Here is a 24,901-nt window from a genome sequence, read left to right as displayed (position 1 = left end):
CCAAAAAACCCATTTTTAACTTTGGATTGGTGGAATTAACAGGTGTTTTGTCCTATTCCAGTGCTTGGAGATCTTCATATAATTCCAGTTGTATACTTGAATTTTGACAGGCCCGCCTAATGCTTACTGAAAAATGTCAGACATTGTCTTTTGGTTCAGTTAAGCCCTATTTTTTCCCTCTGGTCCTTATTCCAGATCACAATGAGAAAAGAATGCAAGAATTATTATTCTTACTGTTAGACAGCCTCGAGAGAAGAGTCAGGCAGAGGCATGTAGTTCTTAAAGTAGCCACTAACTGGAGAAAGAGAGGACAGCAAGCTGTTGGTAATCACTGCAGATAGTCATGGGGACCACTGGATCTGAAGGGACCTTCATTCATATGTGCATGGGAATGGCATAAGAGGCAGGAGTTCCAAGTACAATGCATGCCAGACTTCTCCCTCAACAGCTACAGATCTCTGTAGCAGTGGCAGACAAGACATGATATGGCTCAAGGTGAATAGCTGTGCAACCTCCATGAAAGGATGAAAATCACTTACCCAGTATTCTTCCCCAACATTGGCCAATTTTAACACCTCTTTTAACAGCCAGGATGCTGGGGCATCTTGTCTAGCCTATGCTTTTGTCCAAAGTTGGACCAGATGATCCTTGATGTCCCTTCTGAATTCCATGATTCTGTGATCCTGTGACTATGTTATTGTGTGTTTTCCCTATGCCAACCAGGGCACCTCAGCAGCAAGACATCTTCATGTTTTGTAAGGGCTGGTGTGTGAGTCCTCTCATCCATAGTAAGTTCATAGGGAGCACAGAGTTGTAACCATGCCAAACTAAATACGACAACTGCCACATGAATGAAAACCTGCTTGTCAAAGAAGGCAACTTTTCACTGAAGGAAGATGTTCTGGATTCTATCTTATTAAATCTCATATTCTTATACTCTTATTCTTATGCTAGGATTTCACTGAGTGCATATCTGAACATGGTATGCATGTTACCATTGTTCCTGTTAAATGTGAGCAGAAATTCTGGAAGTGCATTGTGCTCCATCTCTTTGAAGAATTTTAAAGCTTGAGCTGTTAATGTGAAACAGGATTTTTGGAATAAATGAGAATGGTTGGGCACTCTGGAGTAGATATTTGGAAAAAAAAAAAAAAGGTTAATGACATGGGTACCAGATTAAGGCATTCTCATAAACAGTTATGGTATTTTTGTTGTGGCAGTAAAAAAAGAAGCAAAGTGAAGCCACCTGAACTTAGTGACTCAAGTGTAGTAGTTGATTGATTCTGAAAGTCAGCAGGTGTATATTTTCCCCAGGCAGAGAGAAAGACTGAATTGAAAAGCCAAATTCCTACTGATTTCCTTGGGAGTAGGACCAAGTCTTTAATTCTTGATTAACTCCTTTTTTTTATTTTAATGAGAATTACGTGACATAGATATTGTTTTATGTTTTGGAAGCAAGGAGTAAGGTTTAAATCAAATAGTAGGTTTTCTAGACTTTTAATAGCACTATTCCTTTTTAGTGCTTCTGTTACCTCAGGATATTTATTTTTGGCTCTTAGTGTAGTGTAGAAGTTGATACTATTGTGAATGGAATTGGCAAGTCTTAAAACACATTGTTTAGATCATAAACATTTTAAAATAAGACCCCATAAAAAAGATTTGGTTTTTAATATGAAATGTTAGTTGAGTTCTTGGCAGGCTTTGCTTCAGAGGAGTCAGATGCATTTCAAAAAGTATTCTGGTGGCCAGCTGCAGCCAAAAGATTATTTCAAACCAATGGAGGCCAAATTCACTTTCTTCTACAGCATTTTTCCTTTCTCTCTCTTTCTCTCCCCCTCTCTTGCCTCAGTAGGACTCTTGTCTATATATTACAAATGAAGTGTAGCCAGTCATGGGGTGAAAAATTCATACACAATTACACTTAACAGTGGAAGGCATAGAAACTTGGACTAAAGATGGTGGTACTTGTCTTTGCTGTAGGAAGTGCTGTTGAGATTTCTTTTCTTCAGCAATCTTCATATCTTCAGATTTCGAAAACCACTGGCTACTCTTCAAAAGCCAGTAGTATTGCATAAAATATATGGAGAATTGCTTTTGACTGCCCTGCACTTGCCTTTAGAGTGGCACAGCTATCTTTTTAACAATGACTTGATTTATAGATGCAATGTGAAACCAATTACACTCCAGAGATGAGCCGAAAGCAATGGGTTTGGGGAATACAGAGCGGGTCTTTATTTATCTCAGTTATTCATGGTTCATTGTGCTAGAAATTATTTTTGGTTTTCACGTTTATTTGAAATAAGTGTGTGAGAGTGTTTCTTGTCCTGCTTTAGAGATGTCTTTAGAGGACTTCTTTTCATAAAATATTAGCTGATTGTGATGAGAGGTATTGCCTTATGTAGTTTTGCAGGCAGAAGTCTTGCCCCACCTCAGGTAAATACAGGTGCCACAGTAGAAGCTCTCACTCCTCATCAAACAATCAACATTGCTCAGTTCTTCCAGAACAGAATTTTATTTCTTTTTTTTCCCATGTAGTGAAGCTAGAGCTTTCTCCACCTTGTTTTTGAAGTCTTTTTCTGCTGTGTGTTTTGCTGGATATGGGCCTGAAATCCCTGCCTGCTTTGCATTGAGTGGGGGCAATTAAAACTTCTGCTTATCGTCACTCACAGGGAATCTTTTTGTTCCTAATTTATATTTCTGTTTAGGTGATGGAATGCATCAGCAACAGGAATTATTGTCACTTCTCTGATTTTGAGAATTCAATGAATGATGGAGATGAATCATTCAAAAAGACCTATAGTTGCTTACATGGCATGCAGTCCTGTTGCATTTCCCACAGGAGCATAAAAGGACAGAGAGCAAACTATGATGCACCTTCATGGCCTCCTCCACATTTACCAAGCAGATCTGCATGACTTGAGATATTTGTGCTCCTAGTAGCCTGTGTTTATAATGACCTCGTAATAGTTGGGAAAAAAAAAGAGACTGGCAAAAAGCAAAAAAACTGCCAAGAGCTGAAAACTGAACAGTGCTCGCAGTATGTGGGGGTGTTATTTTGGAGAAAATCTGGTAAAATTTGCATTAAGTGCATCATAAATACTGAGGGCAAGTCTTTGGATGAGTCTGTGCATTTGAGTAGTTTGTAGGGCTGAGTCCTTGATCATTTGTTTGTAGTAGTTTTCAGGGTTGAGTCCTTCACAGCTGTTTGAATATAAAGGTTTAAACAATAAAAAAGGAATACATGTTCATGCTTTTGCTTAAAAAGAAAAGGGCTGGATTTCAGAAGGAGCTGTAAAGCTTTCAGCAAGAATCAGGCGAACACTACAGTAAAGTGAAAAGTTGAAATGTGAAGAGTGCGTGATGTGAGATGCCAGCTAAGCGCTTCCAGATCACGTTGCTCCAGCAGAGGAGACCAGCCTTGGAATTGCAGTGAGTGCAGCTGCTCTGCAATGTAAACTTGTATGGTCTGATACCCCTCTCACTGTTATGTCACCCGGTACCAGCCTCTCAACAGTTCTTCACTTTGGCGAAAACACGTGTTATTTACAAGTACTTCTCTAGGGGTGGAAAAATCTCCTTAGTATGCAGATCCCAGCTGCACAAGGAAAGGAAAAGAGTGTTCATACAAAAAAAAGACTCTTTACTGAGGGTGTTTGTTTTTTCTCCTCTTTGTACAGGTTCCACATGGGAGAAAACATTACGGCAGATTGGCTTTGAAAGGTAAGCTATAAATGTCTTTCCTTACCAGTGCAAAAAGTTAAGGAAGAAAAACTGCACAGGCAAATTTTCACAGTTATTTGTTTTAGTTGACTGACCTCAGATTTAAAGTGGAAGCCATGCAGTGTCATGCACATATGTGTTTAGCTTTTCTGTTTGTGTCTTTGTCTCTTTCTCTGGTCAATCTGAAGCAATTTATTCATCATATGAACTTGGCTCATCATGTTGCTTGCTAGTGACTATACAGCATGCTAATATTAAAAAAGGGAAACACCTTTTGGCCACAAGCCTTACTTATGAATGAAAATACTGCTCTCACTCATGTTATTTTTTCCATGAAACTTCTAATCTCTGACATATGAGTTGACAAAAGTAAATGATGTTGAAAGAGGAGCAAAGCTGGCAGAGACCTGTTCAGCATCAGAGGAAAATTCAATATGCAGCATTCCTCAAGTGCAAGGACTTCTTGCAAACAAACTCAGCCACAAGGTCATCATACCAGAAACACATCTGTCTTGTAAATGAAACTAGGCCAAGTCCAGTAAACAGTGATGTAAGGTAAAGAAGAATTCAGATGATTAATATAATCTTTATTCTTCTAGAAATGGTAAGCAGAAGAATCTGCTCTCTGCTTGAAGGTTTTTTATATTGATGAAAATGAAACATTCTCAGTTGCTAAGTTTGATGTCCCCAAAGGTTTTTCTTTTTAACTGGTTGAGGATTTTTTCCGAGTTACATCCAGTTTGGTTCCTGATGAGCATTTCATTTGGCATGATATCACATATGTCTGCAGGGCACTAAAATAAACTATTGATTCTTTCATCACCCAAATTATGAAGCAGCACCTGTTGGTGCTGTTAGTCTCCATCAGAATTAAAGAAAAAACTTTTGAGGAGTTCTAGGATGGCTTGATACTCCGTGTCTGTGTTTTGAAAATGAGAATGGAAAAGAGCGTATTTTTAGCTGAATTCATTAGTTCTGTGGTGGCAATTTCCAACTTGTGAGATGTTTCAAAACAAGATGGAGAATCCATACTAGCTCTGTATATGCAAGGTATGTACCACATGAAAGATGGAGAATTCCTAATAGACTAAATTACAGCTGAGAAGCCATCCTGAGATGAGGCTCAGAAGGGATTTCTGTGCAGATCCCATTATTGCCACTCTAGTTTGAGAAGAAGAAAGGCTTTCAAATGGCACTTCTGCACCTTGAGAGACTGTTTGTCACCCTGGGGTAACTTCACCTGAAGCAGCACATTAGTTGGCACAGATGAGGTGAAGATCTGAATGCACTTTGCTTACCATAGTCATAGAATCAAATGTGTTCTCTTACCAGCTTTTTCAGAGGACCAGCAAGGAGAAAAAAAAGGAAAATGGAGTCCTTCATACAGATATAATAAATAAGATTTGCAGTTTTTAAAATAGTAATATTAATTGTCTTACCTGTATTTTTAACACAAGAATTTTTATGACAGGAATATATCATGGAATCATATAATGGCTTGGTTGGAGGTACCCTAAAGATCATCTAGTTCCCAGCCCCCTGCCATGAGTTGTTCAGAGACTCATCCAGCCTGGCCTATAACACAGGGTGTGGGGCAGCCACCTTTTCAAATTGGTTGACTAAAAGGTTAATGAGTAACATATATGTGAAATTCAGTGTTAACTCCTTTATAGCAATATTGTTTAATATCATATCTGTTATTGCTTAAGATCAGTATTTTTTGTATCTCAAAATATAATTTCCAAAGCAAACACATTCTTTGTGGATGCTGGAATCACACTTAACTTATAGTCACAGAATTAGAAATCCCAGGTCTGCAGATCTGTCAAAGCTGAGATATTATTCTGGGCCTATATCACTACATGTTTTCCCTAATCTTATTCTCTTCAGGTAGTAATCCCTTTTTGGCTACCAACAGAGACAGGTTAGTGGACTACATCTGATCATTACATCTGATTACATTAGCTCTGATCCCATAGAGCTGTTCTTGTGTTATTTATATAAACTCTGGGGAAAGAAGCAGCAGAGGCATGTCTGGCTATTTAAAATTCTGTTCTCTGCCAGCTTTTGACTTAGGCACACCTTAGTCAGCTGTGAAATATCAATAGCATTTAAATGTGCTGTTTGAGCAAGGACATTCTCATTCAGGAGAGAGGAAGCAAGACTTCTAGACACAGAAAAGGAGAGACATGAAGTAATGCCCTAAGGAGGAATTATCTTTGCTTTAAAACTGGAAGATCCATATAAATTGTTCTCAACAAAGTGTTTTAGAGTGGACTGAGGAAAAGGAGATACAGACAGACAGTTTACATTGCAGGAAATTAATCCCATATAATTTACAGGTGATGTCTTCACTGCTTTGTGGCTACATGGTGTTTTTTCTGTAATAGAAGAGTGTTTACATTACTCTTGTCTTCATATCCTGAAAAACATTGTGGCACCAAGAGATCTGACTGCGAGGCTTTTATGTAAGCATTACTTGTGAGCTGAGGATGCTGCTTTTCATTGCAAGGGAAATTAAACATATTGGGGCTTGAGTAAAGTAGCTTTATATCCAGGAAATGACTGCAGTTAAGAGCTTTTCAATTAAAAGGAGTATATGTGGGTTTGATAGATATAAATGAAGGTCTTTATTTTATTGATTGTCTTTTGAGACATTACAAATAAGCTAATTGTAACATTAGTAGTCACCACATTTGTCCAGCATAATCTACACTGGAGTTCCTGACTGTATTTTCTGAAGAACATTAAGGATCAATTTTGAGATTTAGGAAAAATATTGTTTTCTATTGTGCTGTCCTGTAAGAAACATGGTTTAAAATGCTGAGCATGTGTAATACTTTCATGTCAAGCAAGCTGTCACCTTAATGGTTTTTAAAACATTTTTAGTAAGCCAAAGCAAGTAGACTTACAGATAAATAGGATGACTTTTTTGCAACTGTTAATGTGGGGATTATGGTTCATTATTGGTGCATATTACAATGGCACCCACATATGCATAAAAATGCCTGGAAAGCAGTCACCTCTGTTTTACTTTGTTCTAAATACAACTAAAAATTTTTTTAGAAGACATTGTTCACCTCAATAGCTTAAGATTTTTTCGGTCACATTCAGGACCCAGTGAAAATCATAGGATCATGCAATCAAGTAGGTTGAAAAAGATCTCCTAGATCATGGAGTCCCTCCTTTAAGCAAACACCACATTGTCAACATAGCATTGTCATAGCATTAAGTGCCACATCCAGTTGTTTCTTGAACACTTCCACTGATGGTGACTCCACTGCTTCTCTGGGCAGCTTGTTCCAGTGCTTAACCACCCTTTCTGCGAAGAAATTCTTCCTGATGTCCAACTTGAACCTCCCCTTGAGGAGGAGGTCATCTCCTTGTGTCCTGTTGCTGGGAGGCTTACTCAAAATCTCAAGTGGAATAGTTATGAGCAATTAACAGTGACTGTGCTTGTTTCCTGGCTACTCTGGCAATTAAAGAGAGCTTAATGCACAAAGCCTGTTAAAATTCAAAAGGAAAGAGGATCAGTTCAGTCAGAGAGCTGGTCTTCTCCTGTAATGCAGTCAGTAGTGTCTTTCCAGCTCGTGGCTGGGGTGAGGATTGAAGTGCAGAACCTGCAAAGAGCCACCACCACCACTGGGAAAATGCTGCCGGGGAAATGTTGCCACACTGCAGAAAATTAAAACCAAAAGAAGGCCTTTTTTTAGACACCTAAATTTCTCTAATTTGTGCTACCAGGTGATGAAGTTTATGTCCTTGTCTAGTAAATTCAGTAGTGATTACAGGAAAGTCTTCTGTTTTTACATCTTTGTTGACCTATAAATTATCTAACAATTTTAAAACTTTAAATCAATGATGTTGGACCTCTTAAAATTCATCATCCTGCAGGATTTCCAGAGTTCCAGTACTCCTCTTACTATACTTCTCTGAGTTGCAGTTTGTAATGTGACTAGTAAGTTACTCAGCTACTAACAACACGTCTGCTCCCTTTCTGCATTTGTTCCCATTTTGTTCTCCTTTGTGTGTAATACTTTACATTATGGTCCCACAGAATAGACTTAAGAAAGATTTAATAACTGTTCTTACATGCAAAGTAAATATCAAATATTTTAGAAAACATATATTTGAAGAATAACAGATGTGTGGTTATTAAACTTTTGGCAGCCTTCAGTAAGTATGTTTTTCATAGTAAATAGTCTCAATGATAGAGAAAGGAACTTTTGAGCACCAATTTCATAGTAAAATGAGACTATCTTTATAAAAATGAAAGAGTTTTCCATATCAAAGATACAAATTTTGTTTGGTTGATAGCTTCAACCTGATTCTAAAATTGTTGTTATTTTCATGGTATGCAAAACATTATTATTAATTAGAAGTTACATATATATATGCGCAAAAGTGTCTTTCACCCTGCATAATGCTAATAAGACCTCTCTGTAATGCACCATACTTAGTACAGCAGCAACATCTATGTAGAAAGTGCACAAGTGGCATCCCAGATTCAATCTAAAGTAATGCTGAGGGTGATTGGCAGTGAAAGCTGCTCCTGTTCATAAAATACTGTGTATTGAGTTGTAGGCTTGTTACGTTTTTGGTAATCCTTTTACTGCTTCTGAAGAATGAAAGGGTAGTTGGAGACTGCTAGCTCACACTGAAAGGAAAGGGTAAGTAGGTAAGAGCAGGAAAGGGAATAAGACTCCAACAAAAAACAAAAAGACCTGAAGATTTCTATGTCAGGGCTAGAACTTGGCTATGAAGATTGTCTGCTATTAAGATAAATCTTCTATGTACCTCAGTAGCTCCTTCAACTACTCTCCTAAGCACAGGGTGATAAGGAGGACACTCTGCATTGTTTTTATTTGAAGCAGAGTAAATGCAGCAGCCCTGCTTGCCACAGGTAGGGAGACACAGCTAACCCAGGAGATGCCAGGAGCAAGTTAGCTGTCATTGCTGAGAGGTGCATTTTTGTTCCTATGCTGGTCTCTGAGAGCAGGCAGATGTCTGCTTTTGCAGCTGCTCAACATATGCCCCTGCTCAGTATAGCCAAAAGTACTGTGTATATCTCCCCTACCCCTTGCAGAGACTGAGAACTCCATTTCCGAAACCACTCGTGACACGCGGTGAGTGCTGGAATCCAGAGGCATCAGAGGCGCTTCCCAAGCGCCTCCTCCCAGGTTTAGATGGCTAATCACGAGCCTATGGCAAGCTGTTTTCTCTCCTTCCCCCAAGTGCTTGCTTGGATATTTGATTGGTGCTTGGCCAGAGTTTCTCTGGGTGAAAGGAACAAACAGAAAGAAGAGAATAGTGCTAGATTCTATAAACATTCAGTATGCACAGTTCTGGCTTGTAAATGAAAGTACCGTGCGGTTTTCCAAAGTGACATCCCCCTCTTCTCCCCATGCTCTTTGGTGATTTAGTGTAAAGCATAAATATATGCTTGAAATATAAAGTCTTATCCTGATACCATGCTCCATAATTTCAAGCCCTTTCTTTACATACAGATGAATCCTATAGTCTTTTCATGGGCAAGGCTCCCATTCACATAATTTTGGGAGCATTGCCTCAGCCAGGGGCTGCATGAGGCTGTACAGTCTGGTCCTTGGAAGGTTATTTTAAAGACAGCAGTGCAGTTCGAATAAATTTCACAAATATTGAGTAATTTGAGAAGACAAAGAAAAATGGATGCAGTGGTGCAATCAAAGGGACGTGGGAAAGCCCTGCCAGGGACTTCTTTCACCATTTTGGAAAAAAATAGCTATATTAGACTGTAAATTTGTTTTAGTCTCCTGTCCCACAAAGCACTTAAGCAAGTGCTGAATTTTTCAGTGCCCAAGCATGCCCCTTTACTTTGGCAGGATTCTCTTCCACAGCTTGAATTTCTTCAAACTGGAGAAATTAGATTAATTGATGGTTTGTTTGTACTGTCTATTCTTAATATATGATACCCATCACTTTTGTAGGAGTTCATGAATGTGAATTTATTCTGCAGTTTTGAATATTCTACAGTTACATATGCTGTTTGAATAATATGGCAGATAAATGTAACATAAGGAGCCAAGAAACAGAACCAGTTCCACACCTTCCCTTGGGAGGGTGTGAATAAAAGAGCAGTTTATTGCTTGTAGCAGAAGTGTTGTCTTCTGGGTGGTATCTCTATTCGATCATATCTCTGCCTGGACAAACAAGTCACTGAGGGCCTCATGCTCAGCCTTAAACTGCTTTTGGGATTTTTAGAGTTTTTAGGGTTAGGGTTCAAAGAGCCCCAAAGGCTGCAGCTCCAGGAACACTGGTGATGCAGAGGGCATGACAAGGGGTGCTGCACCAACTGTGAGCCCTCCACACCTTTCTCATCAGGGCCAAACATGGTACTGGCTGCCCCAACCTCAGCTCCAAGCTACCAAAGCTAAGTGCTAGGTGGGGATCTGGAGGCCGAGGACTACCTCAGAAAGGTTTATTCACATCCTTCCAGCTGCAACACTTCTTGTGGTGCAATGAGCAGCAGATGATGGGGCCTGCCACACGCATGCTCTTGTGTCCAGGCAAAGGGCAGCACAGGGTGCTGAGTCCTGGGAAGACAGGGCGACTGAGGTCGCTTTAATTTAATTCTCAAAACTTCTCTCTTTTTGTTACTGCGTGGTGGCCAGGACTGTGGAATTTGTGCATGTGTGTGCTGAAGTATTTGTCTTGTTTATAGTGTAGGAAATGGGGAAGAAATGTGTTTTCAGTTTTATTTGATATATTCTGCATGCCTGAGGTTCTATCTTAAATTGAGTTTTCTTCGCTGCTCTGACAAAAGCAAGACTTTGAAATAAAAGTCTGAGTTACAGAGAACGCCAAAATAAAAACTGAATTGTTTGCAAAGAAAAAACCCATTGTTTAAAAATATATGAAGAAAATGGAAGTAGCTTTTTTTCACCAACACTGTGTCAACTGAAATATTTTAGTCCGTACTAAGTAGTGAAATAGAAACAATTTAAACCTAGTTTTAAACCACTCTAATTTACCGTGAATTTTATTCCAATGTTGACTTTTGTTCCAGTGTTGCTGTGTGTAGTTAGTTCAGTGTGCTCCCTCTGATTCCCTGTTAGCAAACAATACTGTGCATCAGGGTAGCCCATGAGGAAATTCTGGGAATAGTTCAAAGCTGCATCCATCAAAGGAAATCTAGACTGCACATTTGGAAACATTTCTTTTACCAGGGAGGCAGTTGAACTCTGGAACAGGCTTCCTAGAGAGGAGTTGATGCCCCAAGCTTTGCAGTGACTGTCAGCCTGCCAGAGTCATTTGGACAATGCCCTTCATAACGTGCTTCAAATTTTGGAGGTTGAGGAGTTGGATGAGATGATCATTGTAGGTCCCTTCCAATTCAAATCTCTCCTCTCCTCCCCTCTCCTTTTTCATGTACTTTTTAAACTTAAGCTAAAAGAAAAGCTGATTTTTGACAGACGTAATTTTCGTAAGTTTTGTGATATGCTATCCTCGGTTTTGAAAAATAAACACATTTCTTCCTGGCAACCATGTCATAGAATATTTTTTAATATTTATTGCTAGTGATGGTTTTGTAGCCTTTGTGTAGCATACCTGTGAGAAATTTTTTATAGAAGCTTTTTAGATGATCACCACATGGCTGAAAACACTCAGACCAGTAATTGCTTTTTTACTTGTGGGATTTTCTCAAAGCTATCCTTATTAAGAAAAAGTGACAAAACTATCACAAAATATGTAAGCATTCACTAAAGTAACTTAATTTGTTTTGAGCAGAATTAAGATTATTTGGACTTTAACCCCCATGTTTATGTTTGGGTAGTTGTCTTAATGGTAACATAAAAAATCTCTGTGTAAAACAATTACAGTATTTATGGATATTCCCTAGTGTACATCACTGTAATATGCCAAGAAAGGAATTTCCTCTGGGTTGATTGCAGCTACTTTGACAACTTCTTTCCGAACAACGTAAAAGCAGCAATGTGAATTTTCTAGATGTCTGAACACATAGTCCTTAATTATATAAGCAACTCAGTAGATTTCAAAGATATGTCTCACGAGAGTAAACATTATGGAACCAAGGCAAAATTCATTGTTAGTGGTATAAATAAACAAACTAGTTTTAGGGAATATAGTCAATTCTGTGGAATTTAGAGAATTCTAGACTCTCTTAGAGAGAATTCAAGTATTAAAAAACCAAGGTGCACATCACACCAGAGGTAGTCCAGAGGGAAATCATACTGTTATACACGTAAAGCACAGTTGTGTGATGACTGGGTTTTAATCCTCTGCCTGTACAGGCTGAAGTTCAAGAAGCCACTTGTGGGAAGCAGGACAGTTGTGCTTCCTGTTCTGCCTCCTGTGCACCCACTAAGAGAGCTGGTGTGCAAACATCCTGGAGGTAAATGAATCTCTTAATCAAGTGACATGCCTGTGATAAATCTAAAATTCAGCTGTGTGTAGATGATGAGAAGTACTGTAGTGCTATTAATTACAAGATGCTTTATGAATAAGAAGATTCCTCACTTTTTTTCTTTTCTCTCTCTCTTTTTTTTTTTTTTTTATGGACTTTGAGAAGTCCATCAAACCAACCTGAAATCTGAAACTCATTTATTTATGAGCATGGCTGAAGTTTCCTAACATACACCATAGTGTTTCTCTGACAGTAGAGCAAAGGTGTGTTTAGAAGCCAAGCCAGATACTTTTATAAAGCCACTTTCCAATGCTTTCAACACTGTGAATAGCTTTTGGGAAAAAGAGTATTTTGATAGGCCAGGACAAAAGAGGAATTAATATGGGCTTGTCCCATCCTTCCAGTCTTAAAATTGCTCTCTGCTAGAACAATTTGGACCAAAAAAGAAATGAAAACTTTACACTGCCTGTAAGGACGTGTTTGGAAATAGATACTCTCTACTGAAGATACAAAAGATATGTATGTGACGTTGTTTAGTAAGAAACAAAATTTTTTTTTTTTCTTTTTCCTTGTTACTCTGGTTTCTTCTTTTGCAGATATAAAGAGATATTCCTTGAAGTATTTTTATGCCTTTTCTGCTGTTTTCTAACTTGAAGTAAAAAAAAAGTAAAAGTTGGATGCCAAGAATAATCACGAATAGTTTCAAAGTGGAGTGATTTCACATGATTGTTATTTTTCTCCTGACTTCTAACCTTTAAGAGTGAATTTGCTTGGCATGTCACAGCTTTTCTTCACAGCTCTAAGGGCTGTAAATGGATGTTGGTATCTTTTTAAGGAAATGTTGGTGACTATCGTGGTCACAAGGCTACAGAAGCTGAACATTTAGGAAAATGTTGCATGCCCAGTGAAGCTTTTGAAACTATCAAAGTGATATTTGAGCTGTGAAGGACTCTTCTGCAACACTCAGTGTAACTCTGTCTCAGTCTGGAAGGGGAATGGCTTTAAACTACCTCCTCTCTGGCATGCCAGCCTGATTTCTGAGCTGTGAGAGTGGCTCAGGAGACTGTCAGGGATCTGATTCTGTACAGTGCAGACAGCCAAGCTGCCAGGGTGGGAACAGCAGTGCAGATTTTATATTAGTTCCACATTGCTCTGCAAACAGCAGCATATCTGTCATCTTCTGCATCTGGCACATCTACTTCCCTCCCACTGTCACTGCAGTGTCATAACATTTCTTTCTTTTGAATTCAGCATGTAAAAAACTACTTTGGTTACTTTTTATTTATTTACAGTCTTGCTGGAGCTACAGTGTATATGTGTGTTTGCCATCCGAGTGCATCCTGCTGCTGTGTGATGGCATTGGCAGGTGACTGCACAACCTGCAATCGAAAGATTCATTGCTGCAGCAGATGCAGTTGGGAATGAACAATCAAATCAGCTTTTAAATTAAAAACTCATCAGTGAAGAGGATAAAGCACACAAATGCAAAAAACAAGGATAAAAAGTCATTAAAAGATACAATGATAAAGTCAGATATAATTAAAAGGTGAAAGAATACAGTTTTGGATTCTGTCATAGAGGTTTTGCGCATTCATTCCGTAATTTTCTTTTGGCTAACAAAGTGGATTTTTTTAAGTAAAACTCTGATTTTTTAAAGTAAAATAGCTATTAGCTGTGTATTAAATGATACTCATCATGATACACTTAGTTACAACAATCTCACTTGTGCATAAGTCCTAAAATGTATTTAAAGAGTGGTCAAATACTCCTCTTTTTGAGAGCTCTGGAGGTGCTCAGAGTGAACAGAAAACTTAGAAAAATAGAATCAGGTGTATTAAGAACTTTTCTAAATGTCCAAAGAAAGTAGCTGAGTGAACAGAAAATTTTAGCAGACTTTGTATTATGCATGAAGATTAGTATTAGATGTTCTGGGCAAATGGTGAGCTAATGTGAAATAGTAGTGTAAAGTGGTGAATAGTTAATCAGAAAAAAAATTAGAAGAAATTAGTGAGATTTCATTTTTTTCTTTCTGAAAATAACATTTATGTTGAAAAATTAATCTAGCCCTGGAAGACAGCTCTACAGTATAGGGTTTTTCCCATTTTTTTGACGTAAGTAAATGCTCTGTACTGACTCTTCCAAGCAGCCAGTAAATATTCATATGCATATGATGAGAAAAGTGGAATGGAGGTTAACACCCCGAGTTCACTGGGGACTTTTGTGGTCTCTGCACACTGTCAGAACTCAAAGGAATATGTGCTGTTGTGGAACCTAGATGAATTACGGGAACTTACTGAAAAGCCAAGTTTTCCCTTCATGAGCTGCCATTCAGAGGAGAAAAAGACGTGTGGGAGGAAAGAGTTGCAGGGCTCGATGCTCACATCTGCTGCAGTTCAGTGCTGCTAGAAATTGGATCAGTCGGCCCCCATATTTCATTTCCTTCTGTAATCTTGACCAATAATTTATAATTGGTATCAGCTGATCATCTGGCTCTCTTTTCCATGACAAAATGAATGAGCAAAGAACTTTATCCTTCTCTTTGCTGTCTGAGAGATGATAAAACTTTGAAAGACAAAAAACTCTATTAATTTTTAATGAAGTCTCTGAAACATCCTCTTAGTCAATCTTATTTTGTTATTTCTGTTATGACTTGTTTTTTTGGAGACTGCTCTAGGAATCCGTGTGAGTCAAGATACAACTTTGTCAATCACAATATCATTGTGATTTTTTTACATGTTGTATCAGCTTTGTTCAAGGCTGAATTCCAGATGAAGGTTCTTGGAGAGGACCTCTGGAGAGCAGTTGCTGAATCAGAAATAACACAAATACTGCTTCATTCCTTTGCAAAATCATGCTTATAGACTAGGCCTTCAACCACAAATGCTCCCATCTCCACTCTAAGACTTCCTCTGGTAATGTTGGTGATCTCCAGAAGCACAGTTTCAACAGAATGAGGCAGGGAGCCTTTTTATGCCATTCCCATTCCTCAGTCATTGGGAATAGTATAAGCTCTAACTTTGCAGCTTCAGTTTTGTGCATGTTTTCAGAATATTGAGTTTCTCTGAGCAGAAAGAGAGTGATTCCTCTTGTTACTATGATCAGCCAGAGGTCTGAAACCAAATAAGTAAATGGACTATTTTAGGGTAGAGCTCATTGTAGTCTATGGCAAGAAGATGACAATAATTAAGATCTGTGGTTTCAGAAAAGAGAGAGACTGTGGTGCACCCAATATTTCCCCCTGTATGCAGTGTGGGTGCAGCCTCACCTTGAGCACTATGTACAGTTGCAGGCCCCACAATTTAAGAAGGATGCTGAAGTCCTTTTCTGGGAGAGGGCAACAAAGCTGGTGGAAAGGCTGGAAGGCATGTCCTGTGAGGAGTGTCTGAGGATTTTGGCCTTGTCAGCCAGAGACATCGGGACAATTCATTTAATAAGATGCTTTAACTTTTGGCTAGCCCTAAAGTGGTCAAGAAGCTGGACAAGAAAATCACTGTAGGACCCCTCTAACTGAGCTGTTCTTTTCTATTTTATTTGGAGACTTAGATTTTCAAGACAGAACTGTGCATGGTGGTCAATCAATCTAGCAAATGTTAGCAGAGCACAGTGTGCCTGTTTTCATTCTGATACTTCTTTGCCAGCCTCTACCACAGGGGTGTTATATTGGCTGCACATTTATGGCTGGAGAGTTCCCAAATCACATGATGGCAGCTTGTAATCTTTTTTATGTTACACTAGTGGTTAAACAAACAAAAGGGCTTAATAAGGTGCCCAGGTGAGCCTTAGATAAAACAAGGGAGACCTAAAAAATAAGAAACCATGAGTCTCAGGGATGGAGGTAAATTTACTTTTGGCTAACAACAGCAGCATATGTGCAGTCAGCAACCCAATGAGATTAAAGGGAAATGAAGTATGAAGTAGAACAGGGTTATTTTTAATAATTTAACAAGAAAATGATTAATTTCTACCACTTTAAAAGCAAAAGCTGAAAATGTGTGATTATTACTATGTCATTTCTAACAGCATGCTACAGTAGTCTAGGTACTTAGCAAAAAGAAAAGTAAACCCATGTCAATGCAGACTAAGAGATGCTGACAAGTAAAGAAGTATCATGGAATAGAAGGAAGGAAATGATAACAGAGCAGTCTTTGCCTGAGGTTTCATCATTACTGATTGGTACCTTAGAGAGGTTCTCATTGCTAATTGCAAGTGAGGAGAAAATTTCTCTGTGCTCAGATAATTTCCGTGTAGAATCCTTGTGCCTCTAAAACCTGAAATTGTGTCGTATTGATCTGATGGTCTGGGCTGCCTCAGCATTGGCATAAGGCCCTCGTAGAAGTCGTCTCCATTCAGGATGAATATTATTTATCCAACCATTTGTGTTCAGTTTTCAGGTTGCTCGTTTCCTACCACCCCTTGCTCTTATTTTCTCTTCAGCTAAATTAATTTCAGCTAACTTTTCTCATGCCATTTAACCTAGGGATTCAAAGAAAAAGGAACATCTGATAGAAGATATTTTATGGCCTGTGCTGTTTGAGCACTTGAGTTGTGAGACTGTTGTCGGTGTTTTTCTTGGCACAGCCCAGCCTCCTGCAGTACAGTGGTAGCTGGGAGCAGTACAGTGGTAAAGCCACCAGCAGCAGAATGTGAGCCAGTCTTTGTTTTTAATCTGGAGAGCAATCAGCATTGCAATTAGTATCCAAAAACCTCTCTAGGATGCATGCTTAACAGTTTGGCTTTGTGTTTTATTTTGTTTTTGTTGGGTTTTGTTCATGAGTAAATCAAGTGAGATCTCCGAACAGTGACTGGCACGTGAAACAGAAGGGAGCCTGTGGCTGCCTTGGGGCAGGAGCACACTGTGTGCTGGTCTGAGCAGCCTGCTGCAGCGTGCTCACACCTGGCACCCAGCCAACACGGAGCATTTCACTTCAGCTCCCCTTTGCCCAGTCTGGATCTGAGCAATCCTGGGTTTTCCAATGCTGAGACAGGTAAGAGCCTCCCACACTGGTAAAACACTACTACAGTTGCCCCCCTCACCTGAGAAAGGTCTTTGGTGGTCACACATCCCTACATTGAGCAGATGGCATCAAGCAGTGCAAGGACTAGTCCTCTCCCCTTCCACGTGGATGTGGGGTGTTTGCCACACAGAGATTGTGTTATAGGCTCCATTTACTGAAAAATTAGAAGCATCAAATGGCATTGGCAGGTTTAGTTTGCCACTGATTTCTACTCCACTGCTTTTTTGATTGACACTGTAGAGTTGAACAAAGTGCACCTGGGATGAATCAGGATGTTTGCTTTGGCCAGTTTTAATGGAAATCAGTAGGGAGGTGAGGGGAGATATTGTAGACATGTCTCTGATGGCTGGAGCCTGCTTCCAGCTATGTCCATGTGCTCTAGCCTCTCTACCACTGGGATTTTCAGACACGTGTTGATGAGAAAGGTTAGATGTTGCTTTCTGTCCTGTCATGCTTGATGCTGTGAAGAGAAAGATGGACATGTCCAGAGCAGGCAGGGTAGACTGGGAGCCATTTCATATGGAAGAATTGAGGGTGAATGGTCCCATCCCATCAAACAGTCATTCAGATGGTTTTAAATTAGGAATGGGACTTGTGGGACAGAAGGGTCTCCTATGCAAACACTGAAGTGCAGTGGGCACTTCAGATTGAACCACTGGTAGTTGTGTGCTTTCCCTCTGTATTGGAGATAATTTGGATTTGTGAAATGACAGTAATTTAAAATGTTGGTTGCTTTAATTGAGGGAAATACTATTCCCTCCTCATCTGCAGCTGACTGGAAAATCTAGATGTGTCTTTTATTTTCTGTGATTATGTTATATGCTGGCAACAGAATGAAATGAAAAGTAGTTTGAAGTGATGATCTGTTCATGGTCCAACTAGAGCATGAAAACTGCAGACAGAGGGAGAAAATATGTTTTGAAATAATCACGGCATGTCAGCCTGCTTCAGACTGTCAGCACTTACTTTTAGTCAGGACTGTTGTGGAACATATGGATATCTGTATGCCTTTATGTAAACACTTTCCTGCCAGTTACAAAATATTTATGAGTATTAGGGACAAATTTAACTGGGAATGTTTTGCAGAGATCAATGAATACTGAATTAGTGCTTAAGCTAAATCCTTACACACTGAGTGCGTAAGTGGGAAGCCTCTGTGATAAGTGTTCAAAGTTGAAACAGAGAGTTTATTTGAAGAGTGAAGACCAAAATTCACTTATAGCTGAGGTGTCCTCAGGTCTCTTCTGCTCACTTTGGCTCTGCCTGCATCTCAGATCACATTCCCATCTTGACCTGAAATAATTTGTGTAGCGGATGGAGTTGTCATTTCCACTGCTGCTGTGGGGCTGGTGCGCACAGCGCCGCGGGTGCGGGAGGATGTCGTTCACTTCCTCCTGGCTGTGCAGCAGGAATCCTGCTCCACATTTGGAGCTGTGGGACACAGGCAAAGTGAGCTGAATGTTGTGGTGACACGAGTCTGGCAGTAGTGCAGCTGAGTGCTTCGCTAAAGTGATAGCTGAAAATCCCTGCTGAAGTTTAAATCTTCCGTGTCCTGCCCTGGGCAAGCTGGACTTTGCCCTTTATTAGAAGATCAACAAACAAAAAGAAACAATGGGTGATTTAGAAAGAGAAAAATTGCCACAAACCAATGTTTTACTCATTGCACATATTCATAATTTCTTAATGTTGAATGTTTTATGCAAGCAACGAGGCACCAAAATCTTGGCAATGTACATTTAGTTTCAAATAGCTGCTCACTCTCTCTGCATAGCGGTGTTTGGAGAGCAAATGTTTGGTTAATATGTGGTTAAGCACTTTTGCAATACAGAGTGTGTTCTTCATTGCAAGGTATCTTTCCTGAAAAAGCAAAGTGTACTTTTGGTTTTTGAGTCCATGCAGACATAGTTGGTAAGCAGTGATTTAGATTTTGCAAATCATTCAGGAGCCCTTTGAACTTGTATGTTGGGTAGGTCAGTGCATGCTAAATATTTTTATAAGTAGTTTTCTATGCATTTTTGCTTCCCTCTTCCTCCCACACATTTACTTTGCACAACCAATATTCTCTGAAAATGCAATTTCAGGTATTTTGGGTAAAACTCATGCCATGCTCTGCATGAGCTGAAGGGACCATCATATTAAGGCAGTGCAGGAGAGAGAGTGAGCATGCACAGCACTGTGGGTATTAATATTTCCAAGTTCGTATTTTGTTTTTGTGATATTATTTATTTTCAATTTGTTGATGGGCAAGGAAAGGACTAAGAACAGACAGTGCTCAGTAGCTTTTAAACTTTACCCATGGCACAGGTTTACCCTGAATGCGGTGGCAAGGTTGCCATGTGAACCAACATAATAAAAAACTTGTCTTTCAAGCCAGCAGGGACACGCATGCCACCATGAATATAGACTGTGAACATCCTATGTTCACTGAAGTGCTGGTTGTGCCTCAGACCAGGTCTGCAATCCTCAGACTCAGATAAGTAAAGTGGGAGTTTCCCAGCAGAGTAAGTATGGGACCAGACATTTCATCCTTATTTCAAACTGAGAGAGGGTAAGGAGCCTCTTTAACTAGCTTCTAGCTGCAACCATGCCCAACACCCTCTTCCAACAGCAAAGATCAGCAGGCACATCTCTAAGGCCATCTGGTTAATGGCCTTTGGCACCCTCGAAGTTTCCACTGTGTTTGGATCAGAGAGGATATTAGTGATAAACGACTGAATCATTCACAGTACTGTGTAGCACCTGTGAAATACTGCCAGTCCGTGTTTCCAGGGGTCCATGCTTGTGATTCTTGGGTCTGTTTTACTTCCAAACAAAATGATTACAGTTGCAGATGAAGCCTGTGGGAATTCAGCTGCAAGCATCTCCAGCAGTGCATTAATTACCCTGAAATATTAGATCCAATTAGAAATATCAGATGTTTCACAGTCACCAAAGAGACGAATGGAAATTATTAGCATCTATGCATCTCTTCCTTAGTTTATCACTTGCTAACTGTTAATACAGTGTTACCTTTTTTGTTTTATTAAATTAATTAGAAAGTAAAGAGATGCTATAGAAAACCCCTGAGGGGAAAAGAGGAAAAATGTGTGCATGTATGGAAAGATGTTGTATGCATGAATATGACTTTTGTTAACTTTTTAAAACTGCAATAATATAACCTTTAAAATACTTTGTTTACCCAGTATCCAATATAAAATCAAGCTTTTTACAATTCTTTAATGTGGAAGCATTATCTTATTTATTGTCAAACATATGCTTAACATTGTGATACATTGCTGATGCTGAATTAATTTTAGTTCTGTTTAGGAAAGACTGGTCCTTTTTTCCCATTTTTGCTTATTTGTAACAAAATAGTAAATATTTTAAGTTGAAGACTGTTGGCATTCATTTTATATGTGGACTATTTTCTACATTATGCAGTGTCTCACATGTGTATCACTATATATTTTACTTTCTTTAAATTGAAACCATTGCAGTTCTAATAGTTCTGCTGCCTTTCTGGTTGTATTCTGTAAATCTGAAATAAAGAGCAAGTTAGAGTGTCTGCCATTCTAAAGAAATGAAGTCAGGCCAAATGTAGCAGTATTAACATTTCACTGTTCACCAAAACTTTGTACATTCAGTAGGAGATGAAGGATTTTAATTTGTGAGTAGCAATTATTCTAGCAAGGCAAAAAGTGAAAATTTTATTTTAAGAAAACTGAAATGCTAATTTCTACAAACAGGAATGTAATGTTTCATTATGCTGGCATTTATATTTTTATATTTTTGTTTGATTACCAGTGTCTGTCCATGAAGTACGAGAATGGTTTTAATATGTGTGTCCACATCTAAGTATTCTCAATGCAGAAAAAGGAAATTTTGCTTAGTTTCATGAGCAGCAGAGAAATTCAGGAATAGACCAGAGTCACACTGTCTTAGAAAAATTCTGTATATGTAGAAAATACTGACGATCCCTTTGTAAAGTAGTACATTTAAAGGATTCAGCTGAAATCAGCAGGGGAACACATTGTCTGATGAGAAAACTGCCACATTAGGAGTCTGTTGAAATGATAAAAGAATTTCACATATTAATAGATAAGTCAATGAAATTCCTTTTGTCCTGCAAAAGTTATTTTTGTTACAGGGGAATAGTTGCAACCTTAACTGTAGGGTCCCTTCTGACCTAACTAGTAGTGCCTTCTCTTAAAAATTGTGTGCAATTTGATTTATTTGGTCAAGAGAAAGTAAAATACCATTTTGAACCCCTAATCCATTGTCTGTGTGTGTGTGTGTGTTCATGCTGTTTTCTTCTGCATCCTGTAAGAAAGAAGGAAAAACTAAAGCTGTCCTTCACTGTAATTACACTGTAGAATATGTTTGTGGCTGAGTTATAAGCTTCAGTCTCTGGTATCTACTACCACTAAATCTGCCCTGTAGGTAAATTATTTAGTTTAATTATTCTGTACCAGCTGTAGATCAAAGGCTTTGACCAGTTCATTGAACACCATGAGGTTCTTGCAGGGATTAGAAAAAAAGCTGTTGTTGCAGGAGATCTGAATAGGTTTCCTGTTCTTCTGTTTAACTTTGTAGTTTGAAAGCCTTTTTTGGAGGAAAGAGCACAATGTATAGACTGTTATCAAATGCAAAATATGACCATGTGTGAATGCACAAATAAAGTGAGAAATGTTTGTGGAATGATCACAGTATTTGCCATTCTTTTTTGTATTGCCAGAGATAACAAGTGGGAATAACTGATTTTTGTTTTAGCTTTTGCTGTGAAAAAGTGGGAAGCAAATTACTTGGGGTTGAATGAAGCAGTTTATTATTCTGCTTTACAGGAGAATATGCATTTCTCTACTTTCAAGTGATCTTTTGTTTCCTTTTTAATTATCACACCGAGGTCAATTTGTTTTCCTTTTCATGGGGAGATGGGGACAGCATATATTTGCAACTGGTTTTGGTGAATAAACTATTCATGTGCAGAATTTTTCCCTGCTCCGTGGTTAGGTATCAGCGTTCAGGCTCTCTGTTGCTAGCCTGAGCTGTGTGTTACATCTCTGACAACAACACACTCAATGATTTATTTTGAAGACGATCAGAAGCACTTGGTTTGGAAAGATGTGAGCTGCACCAGGGGTAGGGCTCCTGCAGGGGTCTCCCCTTGGTCTGAGGAGAGGGATATGTGAAGGAACACCCAGCGTGGCTCCATGGGAGTACAATGTGAGGAAGGAGAACCTGGTGTGACTAAGAAGCGCTGGTACTTGAAGGCTGCCACTTTTTAATTTGTACACATATGAGTAGTTGAATCTAAAGGACTTCAGAAGTGATGCAAAATTAATTTTTTTATTTTCAATTAATTAAGTTTCCAGATCTGTGTAAAAAAAACCAAAACACTTACAGAAGTGTTATGTAGAAGTAATCTGACTCATTTTTCAACATGAGCCTAGCACATTTTCTACTGTTTTTACACGAATTAATTTTGGATTGAGTGTGTATTTCAATTCTTTTGAAAAAATACTTAAGTGAAATTTTCAGAATCAAGAATTCAGGATTTTTTTCCCACCAGATATTTAGTAAAACCACCTTAAGAGGCCTGTTTCAGCACAATGATCATGATTATTGAAAAAAATTCATTAACATTATTATGAAACCCGTGTACACTGTTGTTGGGAAAAAGATTCATTAAACATGTACTTTTTGTCTTTTCCTGCCGAGGTGCAGCCTGGGCCTAATCTTCAGTGACATTAAGAGCCACAATACCCCAAAATGAATGGGGGGCTCACGTCAAGCCTCGATTTTTTGTAGTGTTAACCAGAGTGGCGATGCTCTCATAGGCCAGTTGACTCTACAGAATGCTGTGCTAGTACCAGTGGCACAAGAAACAAGCAAGTAGTCCAGCAAGAACTTTACCATCTAACTCTTTTGCAAGCCTTTTGATTACTTAATTTTTTTCTCTGTTTCAGGACAACTGAAAGTCATTAGCAAAATATTTCAAACTACTTAGCTGCCATACAGTGCATGACCATTCAGGGTTAAGCTGTTGAAACAACCATTAAAGCCAGCTTTCTGATCACTTACCTTATTCCCACTTTGAGCAGATGTTATTTTGCAAGATACACATCAGTGGAAAAGCTGGGTCAGCAGCAGTGATGGAAATGTTGGATTTGATTGTGGGCGTATGAGCAGACCCACACAGTTCTCCACAGTGGTTGTATTGTAATCACATTAGAGACTTTTCTGGTACTCCAGGCCTGCATTTAATCACAGCAGTTGCAGGTAACTCCTTCACAAACAGCTTCTTTTGGGCTTCAAAGCCGTGATGAGGAAAGGCCAGAGATGACCTCTTCCTTTGCATCTATAAAACAATGTATTAGGTTTTCTACCAGTTCAGGCTGTGAAGACCTAGTGCACTCACTTATGCCCAGGGAACTATACAGATGCCTCATCTGTCCTCAGAACTGATTACAGACATAGAGCCCTATAAAAAAATAAAATTGGAGCTGCACATTTAAAATGCCTTAACTTCACACTTTCAAATAATTATGATTATGTCCTCTCATTAATAGTTGAGGGTTTAATATGGGTATTCAGCGGCGTAATAAACTATTTGTTGTGCCACCAAACCTAAATCCAGGCTCTTCTTTTTAACAGTGAATGAAATTCAGACACCACATCCAAATCCAGAAAGTGCTGTTTCCTAGTACAAGTACAATTAAATCTGCAGAATGAAACAGTGCAATTTTTTTCCTGCATAAAAATCATCATGCCTTACAGATCTTTCAGAGGAGAAGAAAGGCTTCCTTGGCAGGGATTTGTACTTAAATACCCTAAAAGGTATTAAGGTAGTCTATTGAATAAAATGTATTAACCATTAATGTAATAAAATATGTTAAAATATTAAAGACTTTCTGGTTATTCCTCTGTGTGCCAGGAAGAAGGATAAGGGCACACTTAAGGGTGGACATCCTCATCCTTGGTGGACCTGGATGTCGTTGTCTTTGCAAGGAATGCTAGTAAAAGGATTGTGCTTCATACAGGTGGATCTTCTAGGTACTCAGTTGAAATTTTGCTTGTTTAATTTGGAGGTTATTCCTGTATTGCTCTCAAAAAAACTGATTCAGAATTGGGTTAATCAAAATGCTAAGTATCACTAAAATATGAGTGTGCAAGCCCCCAGGAAATAATCTGTACTTCCGAGGAGCAAAAATATCTGTCTTGAGTTCCTTGATCATCTTCATATTTCCCATATTGCAAAGATTTCTTATTACTGGGGGGTTGGGTCTTTTTCTTTGCCTTGAGCTTGCTTTCTGTTCCAGTTGCAAATGTCATTAGAAGTAACAAATATTTCTTTGTTTTTCTTTTTGCTGTTGTTTTTTTCATCCCACACAGCGTGAAGGGAGCAGATGCTGGGAACGTGATCAGACTATTTGTACCAGATATTGGGATGTTCATTGCCAGCCTGACAGTATGGCTCGTGTGCCGCAACATGCTTCAGAAGCCGGTGACCGAGGATGCCGCACAGTGCAACGTGCAGTTTGAAAATGAGGAAATGGTATCAAATACGTTTCTATCTCTATGGCTTTCAGTGAGCCTTGACATTCCTGTGTTCTGAAATGGTTTCATGAGGGCTGGCTATGTTAAGAAGTAAACTTTCTTTCAGGAAATTAAATGATTGGTTTTAAAGTGGAAAAATCTAAAGTTATTATGTTGAGAAAACAAAGGAGAATATGAAAGGTGGTAGATATGCTACAGGATTTTTCAAATAATTTTGAGTTAAGAA

The 24,901-nt window shown here is 38.9% G+C and overlaps 1 protein-coding gene across 1 annotated transcript in view; it reads left to right on the top strand.

Moving 5' to 3' along the window:
• PIEZO2 (piezo type mechanosensitive ion channel component 2) overlaps positions 1 to 24,901 on the top strand; it is a 287,153-nt gene that overhangs the window by 131,214 nt on the left and 131,038 nt on the right. The window contains exons 4-5 of the mRNA XM_063396709.1: positions 3,678 to 3,720; positions 24,511 to 24,673. Of these exons, the coding sequence (XP_063252779.1) occupies positions 3,678 to 3,720; positions 24,511 to 24,673 (206 nt within the window). The remainder of the gene's footprint in view (positions 1 to 3,677; positions 3,721 to 24,510; positions 24,674 to 24,901) is intronic.

This window comes from Prinia subflava, chromosome 1 (assembly GCF_021018805.1).
Source record: "Prinia subflava isolate CZ2003 ecotype Zambia chromosome 1, Cam_Psub_1.2, whole genome shotgun sequence".
Taxonomy (NCBI): domain Eukaryota; kingdom Metazoa; phylum Chordata; class Aves; order Passeriformes; family Cisticolidae; genus Prinia; species Prinia subflava.
The sequence above is the reverse complement of the archived record's forward strand: the minus strand, read 5'-3'. Positions and strand labels throughout refer to the sequence as shown.